This window comes from Diorhabda carinulata, chromosome 4 (assembly GCF_026250575.1).
Source record: "Diorhabda carinulata isolate Delta chromosome 4, icDioCari1.1, whole genome shotgun sequence".
Classification (NCBI taxonomy): Eukaryota; Metazoa; Arthropoda; class Insecta; order Coleoptera; family Chrysomelidae; genus Diorhabda; species Diorhabda carinulata.
In genome coordinates this window covers 27,867,806-27,888,953 of record NC_079463.1, presented here as the reverse complement: position 1 = coordinate 27,888,953, position 21,148 = coordinate 27,867,806, and the positions used below count along the sequence as shown (strand labels likewise).

The 21,148-nt window shown below is 32.5% G+C and overlaps 1 protein-coding gene across 1 annotated transcript; it reads left to right on the top strand.

Moving 5' to 3' along the window:
* Positions 1-1,734: 1,734 nt before the first annotated feature.
* Positions 1,735-20,895, top strand: LOC130892368 (ornithine decarboxylase-like). The gene is made up of 7 exons (XM_057797762.1): positions 1,735-2,014; positions 3,411-3,717; positions 8,013-8,262; positions 12,625-12,916; positions 16,152-16,385; positions 17,894-18,105; positions 20,737-20,895. The coding sequence occupies exons 2-7, from the start codon at positions 3,477-3,479 to the stop codon at positions 20,858-20,860; spliced, it is 1,353 nt and encodes a 450-aa protein (XP_057653745.1). The 5' UTR covers positions 1,735-2,014; positions 3,411-3,476; the 3' UTR covers positions 20,861-20,895.
* The last annotated feature ends 253 nt before the right edge of the window (positions 20,896-21,148 follow it).

The following is a 21,148-nucleotide window of genomic DNA, read 5'->3' as shown; positions in this document are numbered from 1 at the left end:
AAACGAGCCATTTTAACGATTTTCGAAAGTATCAATAATTGACTAATGACAGTTAAATAAGTGTCATATATTACAAAGCCTACTAAAAGTGTACATAAAAAATTAAAACTTGTTAAACAATACAATAATTTAAAACCTCAAATATCTCGGAAACGACTAAAAGTTGGAATAGGATTAGTAAATACAGTTTGATTTGATTTTTTTACAGACCTTTACAAGATAAAGAAAAATACTTTTTTGTTTCTTAGTGCTTGTATCAACGGGTAAAAATAAAATTTAGACTACACCTGCAACTTTGAAAATTTACAGAAAACATTTAATATCTGGATAACGGTAAGGTTTAGGTATTGGAAAGTGTGCATGAATTTGCTTTATTGTTTACCCCTGAATCCATTAAAATAGAAAAAACCGGGTGGTTCTATTTAAAAAAATAAAGAAATTTGTTATTTATGATGCTAAACTTTTTATACACACCCTGTATAAATGAAGAATTTTTCAACATAGATTCAAATACGTCTGACCTTGATAAAAGCAACCAAATACAAACCATTTTCATATCTTTAAGGGTATTCTCGTAAAAAAATAATTTATAAGGGTCTGCAACGGTCAAATTTTTTACAAAAAAAATAATAACTCAAAAAGTATACTAAAATTTTATGTAGATTTCAAAAATGTATTAATATACAGGATGTTCCATTTAAAATAACAAAGTTACAATCGATTTCCGGTTCTACCGGAAGTCGGTCATCTTTGAAAATAGTTTAGTTAAAAATATTGCAACCGAAAACCCAAACGTAGATATTTTCATGATTCAACTATAAGTATTTTGCCATCATATACAACATGATCCAATTTTAATGAAAACGTTCAAATTTGAAGAGGCTTGAGTTGTTCATAAAACAGCTGCAAATGTCATGCTTTCAAACGGATTATATCACATATAAATAATCTATTGGATTTTCACCCGCATTTCGACACGATTATCTTTCTATTATCTACCTGCAATAGTAATCGACAATCATATGTAACGTCTCTCATCAATCAAAATTAAATGTACGATAATACTAATTGATTAGTGGAAAATATCCAACTATTGAATTTGCTTAGATTCCTCAAAGTCCGAAAAAGTTAATGCTCACTTTAGATTTGGAAGAAATTGACGAAAATATTTAGATTTGGACGTGTTGGAACAATATTTTAATAAATATAATTTTTGACGATTATTTAGGGAATGTTACGGCCCCATTGACAGTATAATCTGGATATCTAATTTTGAAGTTAATGTTATGTTTTGTCTAGTTCATTTGGTTCAATAAATGTTGTCACATCTTCAAAACATTGTAGTCTATATCAGATGTTGGTTGTCAACGATTCCTTAACGTTCGTTGATGTTATTTTTTCGACTAAATTGAAGGCATTGTGGGCTGTGGGACTGTTTAACTTACAAGTCAGCAAGATTATTATTTTGTAGTTATTTGAGATGTGGAACTATTATTAGTAGTATTATAACTAGTATTATGAGTTTACATTACCGAATAATACATTTAATTTTAATAATTAAATAATAAGATAAAAAGATTCTATATTGAAATTAATGATGTGAATGAGAAAAAATGTTATTTCGACTTGATAATATTCAAAGTATATGCCCGATGCAGACTCTCCACGAGCGAACACGAGTGCGAGAGTGCGGAGGCTCATGTCTCTTCGCTCCGCTTCGTGTCGGTCTTTCAGGCACGAGTCAGAGAAGGCGAGGCACGAAAATTAACCATACTCTAGCGCTCGATCACTTTGTTATCTTCAAATATAGGTACTATTGTTTTTTTTTTGTGAAGTGTCATCCACCTCCTTCTCTGTTTCGACTTTATTTATATAAGTAACGCAGTGATTTGAATCGGGTCCATTTTGTTGAAGACTTAGTAGGCGAATACATAAATCGAGAGTGTGGATGGCTAACACTCTTGTCGCCTTTACTAGTGCTAAGAACCTCTAGGAGGCGTCTTACGAGAATCTGGTGCGTGCAATAAATTTTAACTTATTATGAATATAAACAACGGAATATCTAATACTGTGATTACATGAGGTATTATTGAAATGAAATATATACGAGTGTTCATTTACGTGAATGATAACTATTAAAATTAATTAACAAACATTCAATTTTTTTAACAATTTTTATTTAAATGTGAAATTTGTGATTGTTAAATTAATTACCGTTTTATTCGGCAGAGTATTACGACAAATTACATAAAACGTACTACTTAGAAACAAAATGTTGAGCACTAGAGCGTTCCATATACATTCCGTCACAGCCCTGAATGGATCTAGGGGCAGCGCGACGATATATTTACGAGGACTGATCCATTTGCTCCACCCCTAAGTACCTAGATGAAAAAAGAGCAATATAGTCTATGCCTACGTGCATTATCCTGATATAAAAAAATTCTCTTTGCGCTTCACCTGGCGTGAGCTTTTAGCGCCTCACCTAATTTTATAACTTTTATCCTGTGAAACATTCTACTACTTAGTGCTGAAAAGTATTAAAGATTATTCTGAGCTAGGTCATTTCTTTCTTTCTATTTTATTTCTCGTTGACTCAATATTCTGTTTATAACTTTATCTCTTGATTTCCTTGGTCTGCTTCTCTTTTGGTTGTTCTTCATTCATCAGTTGTGAGTCTCCCATTGGAATTGTCCTACATAGGTACATGATTCAACGCCTGTAACTATCTTATTTCTCTTTATCTCTTTATCTCTGCACCAAGAAACGCGAGTTTTTTTTGAGCAATTATCATATTATTCCATATCAAACGCGAAAAAATCTTTTTGATAGCCAAATGCTTATGCAATATTAAATGTATCGATTGGAATTAATGCCCAAGTATGTCTTAATCTCACAGTATGTCATATGACAGCTTACACATAGCATCGATATATTCTGGCACATCTGGTTTACCGAAATTGAATTGAGCCAACGAAACACGGTGGCTTGAGATGGTGCTTAATCACCAAAAGTTGAAGCTAGTTAATCGAAACACTGCTGTTTGTTTTAATCCACATCAAAAGTCATAGGAAATTATCGCACAAAGAGTCCGCAATTTAATTCCATGTTTCAACAACTCAAACAGCACTCGTATTAAAAATGTCAAACTTTATTATGGCAAGCAACCAACTTGTTAATAAGCTGTATTCATGAACGTAAACAATCTTCTGATTGTATTCAGAGAAGTATCATATTAAACGAAAAAAATTTTAAGAAGAATCATAATTTTCCAAAATTCATAACAGTGTTGCTAAATCTCAAAATTTAAGTAGCAACCCTCGTATATATAACTATATGCTAAATGTAAACTCAGGATGTTCTGTGACATAAATAATAATAAAAAATTAGTGTGAAAACAAAATTTTCAGGGCTAGTGCGTTACTGTTTTATTTATAATTTGCTGATATCACGGCAGATGTAAATACTCGTATTTGATGATACACTTGACACTTATTGAGTATAATATGTTTTATGATTACCAAGTTAGTCAAAGTATGGAATACCAAAATACGATTCAAGTTTATGACGAAGAAAAAGAAAATGTTTATTCGATAATAAATAAAATAATAAATGATGGTGAACAAAAAGAAGGCTTTTTCTTGTGTAATGTTAATGAACTTATTTTGAAATACAGAGAATGGAAACGTCTATTTCCTAATGTGGATCCTTTTTACGGTAAGTCATTTCACAAAACATAAGCCTCATTACAAATAAAAGTATTTTTATTTGTATTTATTTGATATTCGAGTGTGCTACGCTATACTTTGAAGTTGCATCGCAAACTCCAGTGGACTTTAGTAGAGAATTCAGGAAAATGATCTTGGGTCGATATGTTTTCTATTAGAGACATAACATTCCTTATAGGATGATAATAGTTTCCTAGTTTTGCCGGACTAATTTGACGCTTAATATTTATTATTTATTTAGGATTAATGTTACTTTGGACTTTGGAATAATCAAACAATACATTTTTGTATGGTGTTATGAAAATTTTTATTTTTTTTTAATTCACCCTTGAGATGTATGGCTATCGCGAAAAAAAGTTATTTACTCGGCATCTACCCACTGTATGCAACGATCTATCCAGCTAAGCACGCTGTCGAGATTATAACGTAGTTCATTGTCATGGAAAGAGTACGCAGAACGCGTGAGATGAATAATAACACTGCAACAGCTTAAATCTGAAGGCAGATTATTCAATTGGCCGAATTCACGAAGTTGTTTATTAAAGTATTTCAAAGCGACTGCGAAGTATTAAAAATTTTCTGTTGGCTAAGCAATAGAAAATATAGTTTTCATTATTATTATTTGAATTATGTAATTATCACTTTTTTATTTCTGGAAATTTTTTAAAATTATGCAGCGTTTATGCACTAGCCGCTACTGCTGGAACGTTTTATGCTGCAATGCATATATTTTGCTGCCTTCTGTTCTATTCTTTCCATGTCCTGGTTATTATGCTACACGTACTGTTACGAACTCGTCCACGATATGGGTCATGAAGCCGGTCCTGTTTGATTTTATCAACAGAATCAAAAATTTGGTTAATGAGCCGAGTACAAATTTTGTGAAAATAAAGTGGAAACCTTTGATATTGTTTTTAATAACATATTAATAGCGGTGATTTTTTTATATTGTTTTCATAGAATCAATTTCCAAGAAGGCGTTTTTATCTGTTCGTTCATTTTCTAGAACCGAATTATCGAGAAATTCTTTATGTATATTCGCTTGTTTATCAGCGGGAAAGTCAGTAGATGGAGATAGTAATGTATTAATGGATAACTATCATAAATAGAGAGAAGTTTAGGTACAGTTTATTTTTTCCAATGTAAATTTTTGAATAAATTAAGTAAGCATGTGAGAAAGGTGTGTATTAATCCACCTCTCCGCTAGAAATAGATTAAATACATTAGGGAAGAAAAACCTTACAGTACATACGTTATTATTTGTTCTAGTCAGCTGCTAATTATTTCATCTTGTTTGATTGATTCTTTGATAAACGATATGATAAAGATCAATACTAAGTGTCAGATTTACAAATTTACAGCCTGTAGACTATTTATCTTTTGCCGCCTCTACTGACCTATCTTCTGGTGGAATAGGCTCAGAGTGAGTTTCAAAAATAATTTGTCAAATAATTTACGGCCAAGGCATTCTCTAACTCACAATTATCTTTATATGTTTGCTAGAGCTGTGTCATGTTTGACAAAATTGGTTCTAAATATTCTCGTGTTGTACGATGCACGACGGTAATGCGACGGCATCTTTGGAAGACCTGCTAAAAACTTTTTAACATATTTTTGGTTTTCAATTCTGCTTTTGTCAGCCAATATCTAACAAACCTTTAATATCAAGAGAGGCTAAGAACATTTTTTTACAGACTTGGTGACGTACATTATCAATCGTCAAAACGTAGGTTCGACTATCAATTCCTTTGGATGATTCTGGATTTTATTAATTTTATTAACATGAGACGTTATAAATGATCTTCGCTGCTCCCAGTTCATGTTCTTCCAGAAATTTTTAAACAAATATTGCCGCTGTTGTTCGTTTATGTTGTCACATAATCTAAGTTTCGATTTATTGCAAAACGCAGAAGTGCAAGGTGGTTCCATGGATCTTGCAGGCGTCTTGTTTCACTTTAAATTTCGCATTAAAGTCTTTACTTTTATGTCTCTTCTGTATCCTAAATGATTTTCACCTTTCATCCGTAATTCTTTATTAACATTACGTTTATATATCTTCAGATCTTTTGTCGCTTTTTTCTGTCTTTTATATGACTTAACAAATCACCGTGATATGGAACATTACTGAGTATGACCACTTTTAAAGAACACGATAGAGTAGCAGAAGCACTGGATTGCTGCATAGTGTTCCGGGATATATTATTTTTATCTGTACATTGAGTATTATGTTTATTATCAATGACTATATCAGAAATTGGGTCTTGAGTATTTGTAGATACGAGAACATCTTAGTTTGAAGTGGGAGCAGATTCGTAATGATTTAATTGTATAGAATTTATATTGGCGACAATATTTCCTAGTTCTTGCATAACGTTCTCATTTTCTACCGTGATATTGGCAACATTCAATACAAAAGGCTGGGGATACTAGATGGCCACCAAAACGAATTCGGATGGTTCCTGCTGCATATCAAAGAAGTAATTATCAACAATTTCTATAACTTCAATTTTTCTTTATCCAAGTCTATGTTTTGATCAAAGATTTTTTACATTGTCCTGGCTACTTATAATACTTTTCATAGACTCCCCGAATTTTTTTTCGTTTATTGGTATTGCAATAATTTCTATTTATTATGAGCATTACATGCTTTGATATCAGAAGAACTAGTGTTATCTCTTTTATTCAAATCTAAAAAAATAATAGAAATTATTGCGTTCAAAATATAAATTACAAAGAAATAAATGCTGACCTTCACAGATTTATTATCTCGTCGTTGGAAGAAAATTTACGACCTTTTAAACTTTTTTTCAGTTGAGGAAAGAGATGATAGTTGGACGGAACCAAATCTGGTGAATAAGGGGAGCTTTCTAGTAATTCAAACCCTAAATCACGAATTTTTCGCATAGCAACATGAGATTTGTGTGCAGGGGCGTAGTCCTGCAAAAACAAAACACCTTTGGATAGCTTTCTGCGTCTTTTCTCTTTAATTTTTCCCCGTGTAGTGGTCAGTAATGTCGAATAGTACCCAGTTATTATTCTACCCTTATCCAAAAAATCAATTATTATTACTCCATGGCAATACCAAAAAACTGAAGCAAGAACTTTTCCAGCAGATTTTTGGACACGAAACTTCTTAGGTCTTGGAGAACCAGAGTGTCGCCATTCCATCGATTGTTTCTTTGTTTCTGGATCCTAGAAATGTACCCAAGTATCATCCATAGTAACAATTCGCTTTAAGAAGTCTACATCGTTTTCAAATAATCGAGCACAGATCAAACGCGATGCTTCAACCCTTGCACGTTTTTGGTCAATATTCAAAAATTTGGGGATCCATTTTGGAGCAAATTTTTCTCATGTCCAAATTGACGTGAACTATATGATGAACGCGTTCGTATGAAATATTCAGTGCTTCAGATATCCGCTTTAGCCCAATTCGACGGTCTGATAAAATCATATCATGAACTGCATCGATATTTTCGGGGACTGACACAAAAACTGGCTTTCCCCATCGGTCGTCATCTTCAATGGAAAATTTACCTCTTTTGAAGCTTGCAGTCCAATTTTTCACGGTCGCATACGATGGACATTGATCGCCAAGGGTATTAAGCATATCTTCGTGAATTTGCTTACCTCTTAACCCTTTTAAATACAGGTGGCTCGATATTCCAATTTTTCGATTTTCACAATTTCAGTGGACATCTTTCTTTTAATTTATGCGTCCACTTTTTTGACGTTAAACTTTACACTGACACTTCTAATAAGCTATTGTTGGTAATTGGGTAAAATTAAATTATAAAAACCTGACAACACCTTTTTGCGAGCCTTTTAATTAACGTAATCATTAATTATATCTTGCACAAAAGGTCTGATTTTGTGCATAAAAGGGCTAAAGCATTAAGTATTCATATAGAAAGTCAAGTATTTAGTACACTGCTTAAAAAATTTTAAAAGTGAATAATGATTTTTTTGTAAATCGAAATAACTTTTTGAACAAAAATTACTAAACATTTAAATTTGCCGCCGTAGGCTACAGGCCTACTCAGGCTGCTAGTGAATATATCACTGTAGTACCGATAATGCTTTTACTTCTCTTTCTATTTCATATTATTTTATATTCATGTTTGTAATCAAATATATCACATACTTTTTTATGAGTTCGTTTCTCTTACAATCCGTTGCGTATATCAGATTATTTGTCACCACATTGACGCTTTGTTAATTGTTCTGTCATATTTTACTCTTAATTTGATTTCATTGAATTTGTCAAATTATCTTTTGTTTCAGCTGTAAAATGCAACGATAGTCGAATAGTATTAGAAATAATTGCAGCTCTTGGCCTAGGATTTTCCTGTGTTTCGAAAGAAGAAATACGAAGGATTATTTCGCTGAATGTTCCTGCAAATAAAATAATATTTGCTAATCCTACGAAAAAAATCAGCCACATCGTATATGCTGCTACAGAAGGAGTAGATTTACTTACATTTGATAATGAGCATGAATTATATAAAATAAGTGATTGCCATCCGTCTTCGAAGTAAGTATGAAAGATGATTTTTCTTCTTCCTGGGTTTAAGTCAATAAAAATATCAATTTTTCATCGACTAAGATAGTAAACTATGGATATAATGTTTACACGGAACGACGGAGCACTTGACTTTACTTAATTTCTTTTTATCGTTTCTTAAAATTAACACTCACTACTTTTTTGTGTTTCCTTTGTAAATCCATATATGCTCTAGTACTAAATACAAACTTCCTTATCCATTATTCAACCAATCCTTCCATGCAGATGAAGACAAGTGTCCTTGTTTTTTATTATATCGCTTTACAGACAGAGAATCGTGTATACGAAGTTTGATAATAAAGTAATGAGCGGTTTCGTTACTAATATTTATTTAGTCTGCTATTATAGTCCAGTGACCAACGGTAAAAATATAATATCACCTCAGAATTTTATTAACACTCATGGATTTAGATATATTTATATATAAGAGAACAGTTTTATATTGGGAACGTGGCAAGGAAACACCAAAGTGGACTAACTTTGATATATTTTCCGAGCTTTCGAATACTTATGTATTCGTCGCCTAGGACTGAAATTATGGTTAAATACAATATAAGAAATGTGTATAAATGTATAACAATAATAAAATTTTTACTTACAATATTTAATTGAAATTTTCGGTGATTTTTGATAGTATTAATGCTTGTGAAATAATTTTTATTAATTTTATTTCTATCAATGTCAATTTGAATTTTGAATTCTATGAGTTTAAAAATTTATACAAGCATTAATACTATAAAAAAATCACCGAAAATTTTGATTAATTATTGTAAATGAAAATTTTATGTTTCTATCTTTCAAAAATTATTACAAAAACTAATTTTGAAACAGAAGAGACCTAAAATCAAGAGCACTCAGAAACATTTATGATTAACAGGAATAGGTTCACGGGCCGAACCACGTTGGAATTTTAAAAATTCTCGACGTTTCGGCTCCCACTTTGGAGCCATTATCAAGAGAAGGGTGGGGTTATAGAGGTTAACACTCTATAGAGCCAAAACTTCGAGAATTTTCGAAATTCCAACGTGTTTCAACCCGTGAACCTATTTCTGTTATTCATATATGTAAGTTTCACTTACTTATGCTCGAAAAATTAATCAATTCTTCTTTCCAATAAGATGTGCCTCTGGCGTCACAGCGTATACATTTTCATGACCTGTTCTATAACAATCAAGGGTCAAAGTGCTTCGTATTTTTTTAATTACTACTGTTAATAAGTCAAATAACATTCGTATGACAACACGTTCTGAGTACGTTCACCATTAAAAATGTCAAACTCATGATGGCAGTGCTAGATATGACATATTCACATCGGTGTTGCCATATCTCAAAACAGTAGCAACCCTCGGAGCTAAAGCAACGAACATGTTAGCTAACTATATTCAGTGAACTAAACAATATTCAGAGAACTATATGTATGAAACGAATAAGATTTCAAGGAAGATCCAAATTTTTAACACTTTGACTGCTACCGTGTATTTCGAAATCCACCTTCAAAGCTAAAACTGTACATACGCTAGTATAACCATATATATATATTGGTTTCAGTCAATTTATTTGTTTTTTTTTTTTTTCTAAATTAGGACCGTGTGATTATAAGATACACGTGACTTATCAATCAAAATTTTCTAATGTAGTAATGAAAATCACACAACTCATCTCACAAATTACTTTGTTTATAATGCTTCTTTGAAAATCAAAGACTTGTTTTTCATTTTCTATAATTTTAAAATATTTTTTATTTGTTTCTATTCCTAAATAAAATTCTTAAAATTGTTGTATATTTTTGATAAAACTATTTTTTCTAAAAATATACATCTGGAACGGGAGCATTCTTAAAAATAGGTGCTAAGCAAATTTCAAGTCCACACAGATTCCACACGGCTACATAATAGTCCAGTTACCTTAGGGTTTCACCTCGGAATTTGAGATAATGAGCTGGAAACTTATATACAGCTTCATTTTGACGTTCTAAGAGTTGTCTTAAAAGTGTCATATTATCTCGTGTCTGCGTCGTAAGTTATTCGAGGTGAAAGGTCGCGAAAATCGGGTTTTTGCAATTATCTCCGTTTCTATGGTTCCAATCACTTCAACACATATTATGAAAATTAAAGATAAAAAAATTTGCCACAATTTTTGTCCCTACTTTTTTTCTGTACGCTCAAGCCTTTTAGAGATAGAGGTGAATCTCGGTGAATAATATCTTGTATATGGTTACTAAATCATTCCAATATTATCAATAATTTGTATTATTTATTAGTTAATACATTGTACTGAATGATGTATATATATAATAAATTAATTTAATTTTTTTTCGATAATAGATTGTAAATAGAAATAAATCAAGTAAATATAATTTGAGTTAATTTTTATTTAGTAGCTGTACTTTTGTTACAATTTGAATTAAAATTAAATGTACATTTAAATTCTTCAAAGATTTGAAGTTCAAAAATATCAATTTTCTTCTTCATCATCATCATCATCATCATCTCCTGAGAAATTAAAAATTTCAGTTTCATCTTCATCATTTTCGTTTACTTGAATGATTATCTCCAAACTTTCTAAAATTTCTGGATCAAATGCAGTTTCTTCCTCGGAATCGTCTTGCAATACAACAGCATTGAGACAAGCTTGCCCATTGCATTGTCCAAAAGCTAAAGTGCATTGCAGGCCCGATTTTCTGCATCCGCAGCATAAACCACAACCATTCTTATAATTACAAAATATTGTAGTAATTCATTTGGAGCTGGTGGTAATAGTGTGGTTATTGGCTGCAGAAACTCATTTTGGAGTACCCAGCCCCATTCTTGAGGTTCTAAATCATGTCCTAACCATTTTTGAATTGGTAATAAACACGATTTATGTGTTGATGAGCTGCTGCACTTGTTGGTGGAAGATAAGATAGCTGGACAGGTTTATGAAGTTAAGTAGATTTAATGAATTGAATGTATCTGTGATGATCAGTATTATTTTCAGATTTCGGAGCAATATATATCTAGTAAGATGCGTACACCATTTTCGTATAATTGCTGTACAGGGCAGTTTTCTTGTAGAAAAACTTGAGCCATTTCGTTGAAATTAGCAAATTTTTGCAGTAATTTTATAAAAGTTTTTTTCCCTTTATTAAACAGCTCAAAAGGTGTATCACAACCACTAAATGCATGTAGGAATAGAATATGTTTCTTAGAAAGGGGATATTCGTCAAAACAAGAATAGACTTGTGTTTTAACATTGCCTTTTCCAGGTTTCTTAAAAAAATCTCTTCTTGATGTAACTGAGTGCGTCCAATTGAAATAACGTGCAAATCTATGCCTTCTCCTATGATGGGGACAGTCCTCTCACGTTTGGATACTTCAATAGCAGTAATATAAATTATTCCTTAACTACTAAACGATAGAGTGGGCTGTACAGAATTGACCCTACTCCTACATCTAACAATTTCAATGTTTTCAAATGCATCCAACAATTTATTATTGGATACATTTTTTAACAATTTTACATTATTAATATTTTTGTCATGATTTTGACTGGCAGCGTGATCGGCAATACCTGATTTTCCGGTTCGTCCATATTTTGAATAAGCTATGCGCTCTTTAAACCAATTTAAAACCCTCTATGCTTAATATTCCTTCCAATCCTTTTGTATAAACAGGATTGAAAAGTATCAGAGCAAATTTTCACGTTTTTTTCATTTTGGGTTTGGAAAAAAGTGGTTTCAAATAGAGATCTCTTAAACCTATGATGATTGATTAACCTATTTAAAATTATTTTATCAAAACCGTTGAGTACAGCTACAACCTCAATAAAGATCTTTTCCTTATTGTATCTCTCTTATGTTCGATACAAAGAAAAGAATCAACTGGGATTTACCTGCACGTAGCCGTGTTTTTCCTGAATAAATCAATTTCCAGCCTATTACTAATTACTAAAGTAACTAAAACTGGTAACTGTCCAGAAATTCCAACTTAGAAATGTCCAAGCATCAACTCATCTCTTTGTGAGTTCGTTGTATCCTTACTAAACATGTTCTGATCCGCATCTCACAACTACCGAGATTTTTAACCGCAGCCCTGTTATCTCCTTTATGGTGTTTGGACACCTACTGATACGCAGCGTTGACATGATCGACTGGTGCATAAATCTCCCACTTTTTGAATAGCCTTCGTAGTAATCAGTTTGATATATTTTTTTTTCGAAAATCAAGGGTTTGTTTTTTAAAAAATCTGAAAATTTTCAAGAAAAATTCTACCGCAGTATTATAAAGTATGAAATATATTTTTGTTATGGTAGTTTGAGAAAAGTTTCTAAGCAAACGAAAATTTCCTATTTTAGATTGATTATGAGAGTGTGTACTAAAGAGCCGAACAACAATGGTGTCATTAGAAAATTTGGTGCTTTACCTGGTCAAGAAGTCCATCATTTACTTACAGTAGCTAAATCTCTAAATTTAAATGTAGTTGGAGTTGTATTTCACGTAGAGAACCCACAAAATATTGAAGAATATACTCGAGCAATAGAAATAACTAAAATGGTTTTTAACACCGGTCAAGAGCTCGGATATAACTTTAATATAGTTGATATAGGGGGAGGATTTTCAGGAGCTCATGAAGGTGACATTACAAATGTAATTTTTAATTTGTTAATTATTACAACTATAAGTTGACTTTCATTATATCGTTATACCCAACAAACTCAGCAAATGCTCTAGATCATAGAAAATGAAGTGGCTACTATGACCTTTTAATAATCTTTTATTAGTTTCATCTATATTTTTGTAAGTGACTTTTCAGTCTCAATTTTGCGATCAGATTTAACTTTAACGTTGCAATGCAATAATTTGATTAAAAAATCTGATTTCTTGGAATTTTAGAAAATTCCTTTGTATCCTTTTCATTAGAGTAGGAAAGATAGGTACGTAGTCCTACAAAATCAATATGCAACCATCAACATATCTGTACATATTGAAGATGGGTTCAAAATACCTTCGTCTTCTTAAATTACCATCTTCGGACAAAGAATGGCGACAATCACGTGTGCATTTAAACCACTCTGTTAAGTTTCGCAGCCATGATATCCTTCGTCGACCTACACCTCTCTTTCCCTCTATCTTTCCATGCATAATTAATCTCTGGAATTTGTATCGTTGTCCTCTTATCACATGACCGAAGTAATCTAATTTTCGGGCTCTTATGGTAGACAATAATTCTCTTTATGTTGCCATTTCGCGTAAAACCTTTTCATTTGTGATTCTATCTGTCCATGATATTCGTAGTATTCTTCTCAATATCCACATTTCAAAGGCTTCAAGTTTTTTCATTATTGCTTTGTTCAAATTAGCTGCCTCCATTCCGTACAGAAGGATCGAGTATATGTAACATTTTATCATTCTCTTTTTCAATTCGTTATTCACGTTTTTACATCGGAAGAAGTATTTCATTTTATAAAATGCACTTTCAATTCTTACTTTTGTCTCTTCAGTGCTATCATTTGTAGAATTAATCTAAGTCCTTAGATATTTGTATTTCCGTCCTTTTTAAATACGATTATTTCCAATTTGTATCTGAGCATTCTGATCTTGCAATTTCGAGAAGTGCATGTATTTAGTTTTATTTAAATTCATGTGTAGCCCATACTTTTCGCTGACTCTCCTTACCTTTTCTGTAATTCTTTGAAAGTCTTCTATATTATTCGCTGCAATATACCAAGATGAACTAAAATAAAATACGATTTTGAGAGATTGAGAAACGCCCTTTAGAGTTGTACTAAAAAGTAGAAAATAAATTATTGTCTAAATAAAATACAGTTCAAAAACACTGATGGAGTTATACTAAGTTGTCAAAAAAAAAAAATTATAATTCAAATAAACTATAAAACACGCAATAAACTAAAAAGTGAACAATAATTCACTAGTTGACTTTCCTTTGTTAAAACCTTCATGGTACTAGACCACTGTCTCAGTCAAATATTTGCCTAATTTATTTTTGATTATTCTAGTTAGGACTTTGTATGCGACATCCAAGAAATTAATACTAGGGAAATAATATCCTTATTCCATTGGTTTGACATCTGTTCTTTTTCCATATGTTTTTAATTACATTATATATTCCATACCTCAAAAGTTCACTACCGTACTTTATAACATCTATTGGAATCCCATTTTTACGTGCACTTTTGCCATACTCCCTATTATTTATTACTTCCTCTACTTCTATATTCAATGATTCATTGTCACTTCTTCTTCAAACTCGTCGTTTTCTCGTGTTCCATCATGTAGCAGTTCATTGAAATACTCTTTCCATCTGTCCAGCTTTTATTTATATTTTCAATTGTCTTTGTATCTGTAAGATTTCTGTCTGGTCGTATTTGATATCTTACTTCTTTTTGCCTCTTGTGTGTCCTCCAGATGATTCCGTTTCCCCTCTCTGCATAATTTTTTAGTTTTTTACCCAATCTTTGTAGTTGTTGCTGTGTTACATCTTTGTTTGTTCTCCAGATTTGTGTTCATTGAATCTTTTTTGACAGACCTTCATACTTTAATACAATTCGTTATTTTTCACTACATCCTGAAGCTTTATTTTATTCTCTCGTATTTCTTCTTTAAGTCTTAGTACCAGCAATGGTATGACATATTTTGACTTTTATTGTAAATGAATTTGATTCGCTCATAGATTTTATTTTCTACGTTCTGGTCTTTTCCCTTTATTCTCATTAACTTTTTGTACTCATCCCTTATCCTTAGCAAGCACATTCTGTCTTATGTGGTTTCAAAATTTACTACTAAGCCCATTTTTACTGTTTTCCTCTATTCTCTCGCATTCTTTACTTTATTTTTAATTCCTCTCTACAATTTTGCTCAGCTGTTGTCAAATCACTGTTTATATAGATTTTTTCCTCCTTAAAGTCTTTTACTTTACTCTTTGCCCTCATCAGTTTTCCCTTTCCTTCGTAGTTTCCCATTTGTATGAGGCATGTTTTTTTCTCTAGCTTCATCACCGTCTTAATGTTAATATCCACGTCCAAAATTTGCTTTATCAGTTTCTCCATTGCTTCCTTTATCATTCCCGCACCATTTGTATCGATTGCCAGGTTCGATACTACCACATTATCTATTTTGTTGCCCAAATCTTTTAATTCCTTATCAATTTGTTTGTTTTCTTTTCTACTATCTTCATTTTCTTTGAGTAATTTTTTTTCTTAAGTGTTTTATTTCTTCTGCGTATATTTCTCCCAATATTTTTAACATCCATCGCTAGTTGCTTAAAAATACCCGTCATTTTGTTTTGTTTCTTGTTGGTGATGTTTTGGTGCTTTTCCGACTTCTTATCAACATCTTTATTGTTACTACATCCTTTTACCGTCATCCGTCAATTCCCCCTTCAATTTTTCAATTTCCATCTAGCTTAAGAAATTTGTTCACCTAAACGGATCGAAAACTATGACCTTTCCACCTTATCAACGAGTTTTTATCACTCTTTGTGTTTTAATACTTTTAGCTTATCTATTTACATAGTAGTTCTAATATTCAGTGAAGATTATTTCATAACTATTCATAATTTAGTTTACAATCATCGTTGTTTTATCAATTAAGGATGGATTTTGAAATACAGATTCGTAAAATTCATCTTTTTTTCATAAAACTTTGAATATTCATGTTACATGAAAAATTTCACAGAACGGTACTGCCGAAGCACATTTTCAGTTTACAACAGCGTTGCGTTTATGGTTTATCTCCATAACAGAAAAAATAGTCCGTTGCCTTTGCACGCAGAAACATTAATTGTTCTCGAAGTCTTGGACATCCTCTTCATATACTTGAATAACTATATATTTTGGAACTAAACTATGTTGTAAACTTGTAGGTAGCTGAAATTATTAGAAGTTCTTTAAGTTATTACTTTCAAGGGAACGAAGTAAAATTCGTAGCAGAACCTGGTAGATACTTTGTTGAAACAGCGTTTAAACTGGTATCTTACATCCATTCTAAAAGAACAATGTCGGACGGTATTAGAATGTATCATTTAGATATAGGCGTTTATAGCGGCTTAGCTCCAATCATTTTTAAGAGATTTTTCACCTGTAAGCCATTGCAAAAGGTAAGAGAAAATATCTGTTAACACGAACTCAATCGATAATTCATTAAAGCCTATAGTACAGTCATTTGCTGCTCAAGAAGGGGGTACAGAGTAAATGCACACAACGTTGGCAATTTTGAAAATTGGTGATTTTCTAGATTTCCACGCGCTATTTTGGAATTTTCACTTTGCAACCTCGTAGACAACTATAGTTTTGCAATATTGGACAGTGAATATATATTCACTCTCTATATTCACTTTTGTGTCCACCTAGAGATAAGGATAAGCTAATTCAGCCAAATTCCTTTCTAGGGAAACAAAATCATTATAATAGTTTGAACAGTGAGAATACTTGAGTTGAATACTTTTATCACGGATTTGAATATATCCATCCACGCCACGCCACGCCTCGTGTCAAATATGTGTGCATATTTTTTTTCATTCAATTCAATTGTCTGCGTACACACTCAGACCACCACGCGCTACCACACTTCGCGCCATGCCATATCACGTGATTCAGAATTCTCAGATGTAACCGACGCGTGTTAGGGCGTGTGAATGCCCTACGATTTTTGTTGATTTTATGGACCCAAAATCTTCTTCTTCTCTTGCTGTGCACAAGCTTAGCCGTAGCAGCACATTCTTCTTGAAACTCTAGGTCACTAGACGAACTACTAATGTTCTCTATAACGTACTCAAAGCTAATGAAAATTTTTCTGTTCAAAATTATAGAATAAAATGAGCGTGCCGACACGTGGCGTGTTACAAATGCATTATGCATTTTGCAATAGAAAATTGTGATTGCTCCGTCATAATAAAAAGAAAATGCAGTTTTATTATAGATATACTTGTATTCTTTTTGGAAACAAATCGAAAATTTGTAATGTCAGGTTATTCCTTCTTAAGTTGCGATAGATATTTTGCGCATAATGAAAAGAAAAAACGAGTGGGATAGTTTGCAAAAAATGCAAATGTAAACTGAGAATACCCAACAATTTAAAATTAGAACATTAAATGAGATGAAAGAGTTTGTACTTTGAGAAGCATTCAATCTTGTTCTTCTGTAGGATTTTTTCATTAAATCTCGGAATAAAAAAGATGTTTTATTTAAAGAGGTGTTGGTATTTGACACCGTTTTCAGGTCCTATTATATCGTCTCTTTAAGAATATCATGATTTTCATTTTATAGCTGCTTTCAAGAATTGTTCATACATAATTGAAGTATGATATGTAATAAATGCAGTTTGTATAAATCTTGTGAATGATAAATATACGTATTGTAAAGCTAAAAGATTGATTTATTCAAAATAATTTCCAAACTTGTTTATCTGAAGTTCTCTAAAATATTGGCTAAAAAATAATATACAATTATGATATAAATACAACCCTTTTTCTCAGAAGACAAGACTACTTTTACCTAACCGACTCAGGTCTTTTTGTCCACGTGTTAATTCAAGAGCTTCATTCCACACTTATATCTAATAATCAAAATGTTAGTATTGTGATTTTATTTATGATTATCTCATTAGGAAATGTCTGAACCTCTATATCCAAGCATACTGTGGGGTCCAACTTGTGACAGTACCGACAAAATATCGGAAGACATAGATTATTTACCTTTAATGGATATTGGAGAATGGTTTATTTTCGAAAACACTGGAGCATATACATTACCTATAACTTATGAATTTAACGGCTTTACGTTACCGGCTATCCATTCTGTTATATCTAAAAGTAACTGGTAAGTATAGTGTATTCAACATTGGAAGACAGTAAGTATATCTTGTGAAGATGATTGCCAGAGAATTTGTTGAGTGGGTAAAATATTGAGTGCTTTAAATTCTACAGATTCAAAAAATTGTGAAATATCAAAACGTTGTAAAGGGTATTCTATTATTTGGAGTTAGATAATATCACAATAACTTTAACAAAATCTATTACTCTATCTGCGTTAACTAAAATGGATTTTTAGAGCCCGATCCAGATTATCCACGAGGCTACACGACAGAAAGTGAGTGTGAAAATGTGGATGATCCACTTTGTCCCCTCATCTTCCCACAACTCGCCTTCCTCGCTGTTGCTTCGTATCGTAGTCTAAGAGCTGGTCGCCACTTCTACTAAGCTACTTTCACAAGGCTCTGTTGAATCTGAAAGGTACGATATGGGCAAGTTTTATTTGCAAATTGCTTTTCTGTATGGTAAACTTGAAGAGGATTTGTTCATGAGTCAACCAGCTGGTTTTGAGGATCGAAGTGGTCGAGTATTTCAGCTCAAGCGCAGCTTTTATGGACTGACGCAGCCACCCCGCTGCTGGAACCAAAAGTTTGTTCAGTTTATGGTATATCAAAATATAGTGGCAAGTGTTGCAGACCCCCATCTTTTCGTCAAAAAGGACACCAATGGTCGAAAACTGATGGTTGCCATTTATGTTGATAGGATTCTGGTTGGTGATAGACTTGAGATTGACCAATTTATGTCAAAATTAAGAAATGAGTTCAGGATCACAAATGGCTCCTTGGATACATTTCTTGAAATGCAAGTGAGTTCCATATTCTTGCATCAAGAGGCTTACACCAAACGCATCTTAAGAAGGTTCATAGAATCAAATCGTGTAAAGACACTTATTGAAAAAGGCACTCGTGACATAAATGGACCACCATTGGAAAAGAGTGTACCCTATAATATAGTTTCAGAGGTGTCTAAAGGAATCTGACTGGAAAGCCGTGAAAAGGATCTTTAAATACTTGAAGGGGACTTCACATTCAGTCTGTTGTACTGTGGAGGTATAGCCTTGGAATTCAAGTGCTTTACTGATTCCGATTATGCCAACGACTCTGAGACCCGACGATCAAGATATGGATTTGTTAGTACTTGTATTGGAGCTGCCGTTACATGGATGACTTTCAAGCAACCAATCGTGGCATTGAGCACAACTGAAGCTGAATATTTGGCTGCACGTGAAGGCCCGAAGGAAGTCGTGTGGCTGAGTAGGTTGCTGAACGAAATAACAAGCCTGTCTCGGTTACCAACGTTACTTGTTGACAATATGAGTATTATAAGACTAATCTAGAAACCAGAGTTTCAACGTCGGACTAAGCACTTAGAGGTGTGCTTCCACTTCATACGGGAAAAAGTCATCAATGAGCTAATGAAGCACGAACAAGTTTCAAGTCATCATCAACTTGCCGATATGTTCACGTAGAGTCTTCCTGCTCCTGCGTTCTCAAGTAATAGGAAATCTATTGGATTCTTGTGTTTGGAGGTAGGTGTTAGAGCTACCTACCTCGGACTTGGTCAAACACTAGCCAAAAACAATTGACTCGCCGTTTACGTATTGATTTCTGTAGCTATTTATTTTTTTGGTACTGACATATTATTGATTATGTATCAGTAGTCGTTTTTCAATTACATTGTCAAAAGTTCTAGTTCTTTTTTAATTTGAATTTAACCCAAGAGGTACTACCCGTCTTAGCAACTTTCGATCCATTTTACAGATACTTGCAACCGAGCAAATCATCTGGCAATTTTTTATACTCAAAATTGTCTAATTAAAAAAAATATGCAAAAAACAGTGGATATTGTTGCAACCCTGCCAGAAGTTGATTTTTTTACTTTAAATATATTGAATAACATATAGAAAAGGTTTCAGCATTGTGAAAGTAACTTAGTCGAAGTGGTGACCAGCTCTCCGACTATCGGGTTTTGGGGCGCGAGTCAAAGGATATGAACGGACGAGACGAGGCAATCAACCACATTCTCGCCCTCGCTCACTTTTCTGTTGACTGCTGCATAGTAACGAATCGTGCAATTTTTTATCATATTGGAGTGTAGTACTACGGTATCCACTCGCCTAGACTTATGTCATGAGCCTTTAGGATGCACCTCGCGAGAGACTGGAGCGGACATAATGATTACGTCGAGTTGGAATAGAAATTATAATAATAATTTATTATTTTCAAATGTTCGAGTGGCATTCGTTTCAATTTTCACATAATTTTTAAATATATTTCAAAACGTATTTCCGCTTTCACTGAGACGTTTAAGATGCTTCGTTCAAAACTTGAAGCTATTTAGAAGCGATTAATTGGGATTTTAAGACGTTTTCTGACTTTTTCAGAAACTACAAAGAGTAGTTACTATCGCAAGCCACTTAAAACAGTCGTTAAACCTATAATCGCCGCAACTGTGATCAATTCGTAAATTCCATTAGCTAATTCTTACATAAGTTTTTTACTAGGAAGTTAGCCAATAGGAAGGATCTACATAATATATTTAATAAGAAAGTCGTATTGTAGAAGTTTACGTATATTTTGTAATTACTCATTTAATTGATCCTAAAATGTCATATAGATATTAATAAGCTATTTTTTAGGTTATACATTCTGGAAAACGCATCAGTGCCAGTTAAGAAGTCAAAATTTATTTTTGGAAATTCTATGGAAATTTATATGTCGGGTCTCAACAACCCATATATTTTCAACCGATTGTATTATTGAAATAAAATAAATTGAATAACGTATTTTGTCAGTGGTAGATTGAAATCTTCATTTAATATCAGTACATGAGATACTAGTGAAATATCAGTTTGCAATTAGAAGAGAAACTAGAATTGTGGTAAAAACTCGTTAAATTGGCTTTTTGCAATGCGGTCCATATGTACGGAATAAATTCAATTTTAGTGTGATTATGTACTATGTACAAAAATCCCGAAACAGCTCGATTTTTATTATTGTTTTATTCTTTTATCTAGATTTTTTTATTAACTTCTTAGTGCCTACATTACA

Coding starts and splice junctions, on each gene's coding strand:
- LOC130892368 (XM_057797762.1), top strand. CDS start 3,477: ATGATACACTTGACACTTATTGAGTATAATATGTTTTATGATTACCAA. Junction 8,263..12,624: donor GATTGCCATCCGTCTTCGAA/GTAAGTATGAAA, acceptor TTCCTATTTTAG/ATTGATTATGAGAGTGTGTA. Junction 16,386..17,893: donor CCTGTAAGCCATTGCAAAAG/GTAAGAGAAAAT, acceptor TTATCTCATTAG/GAAATGTCTGAACCTCTATA.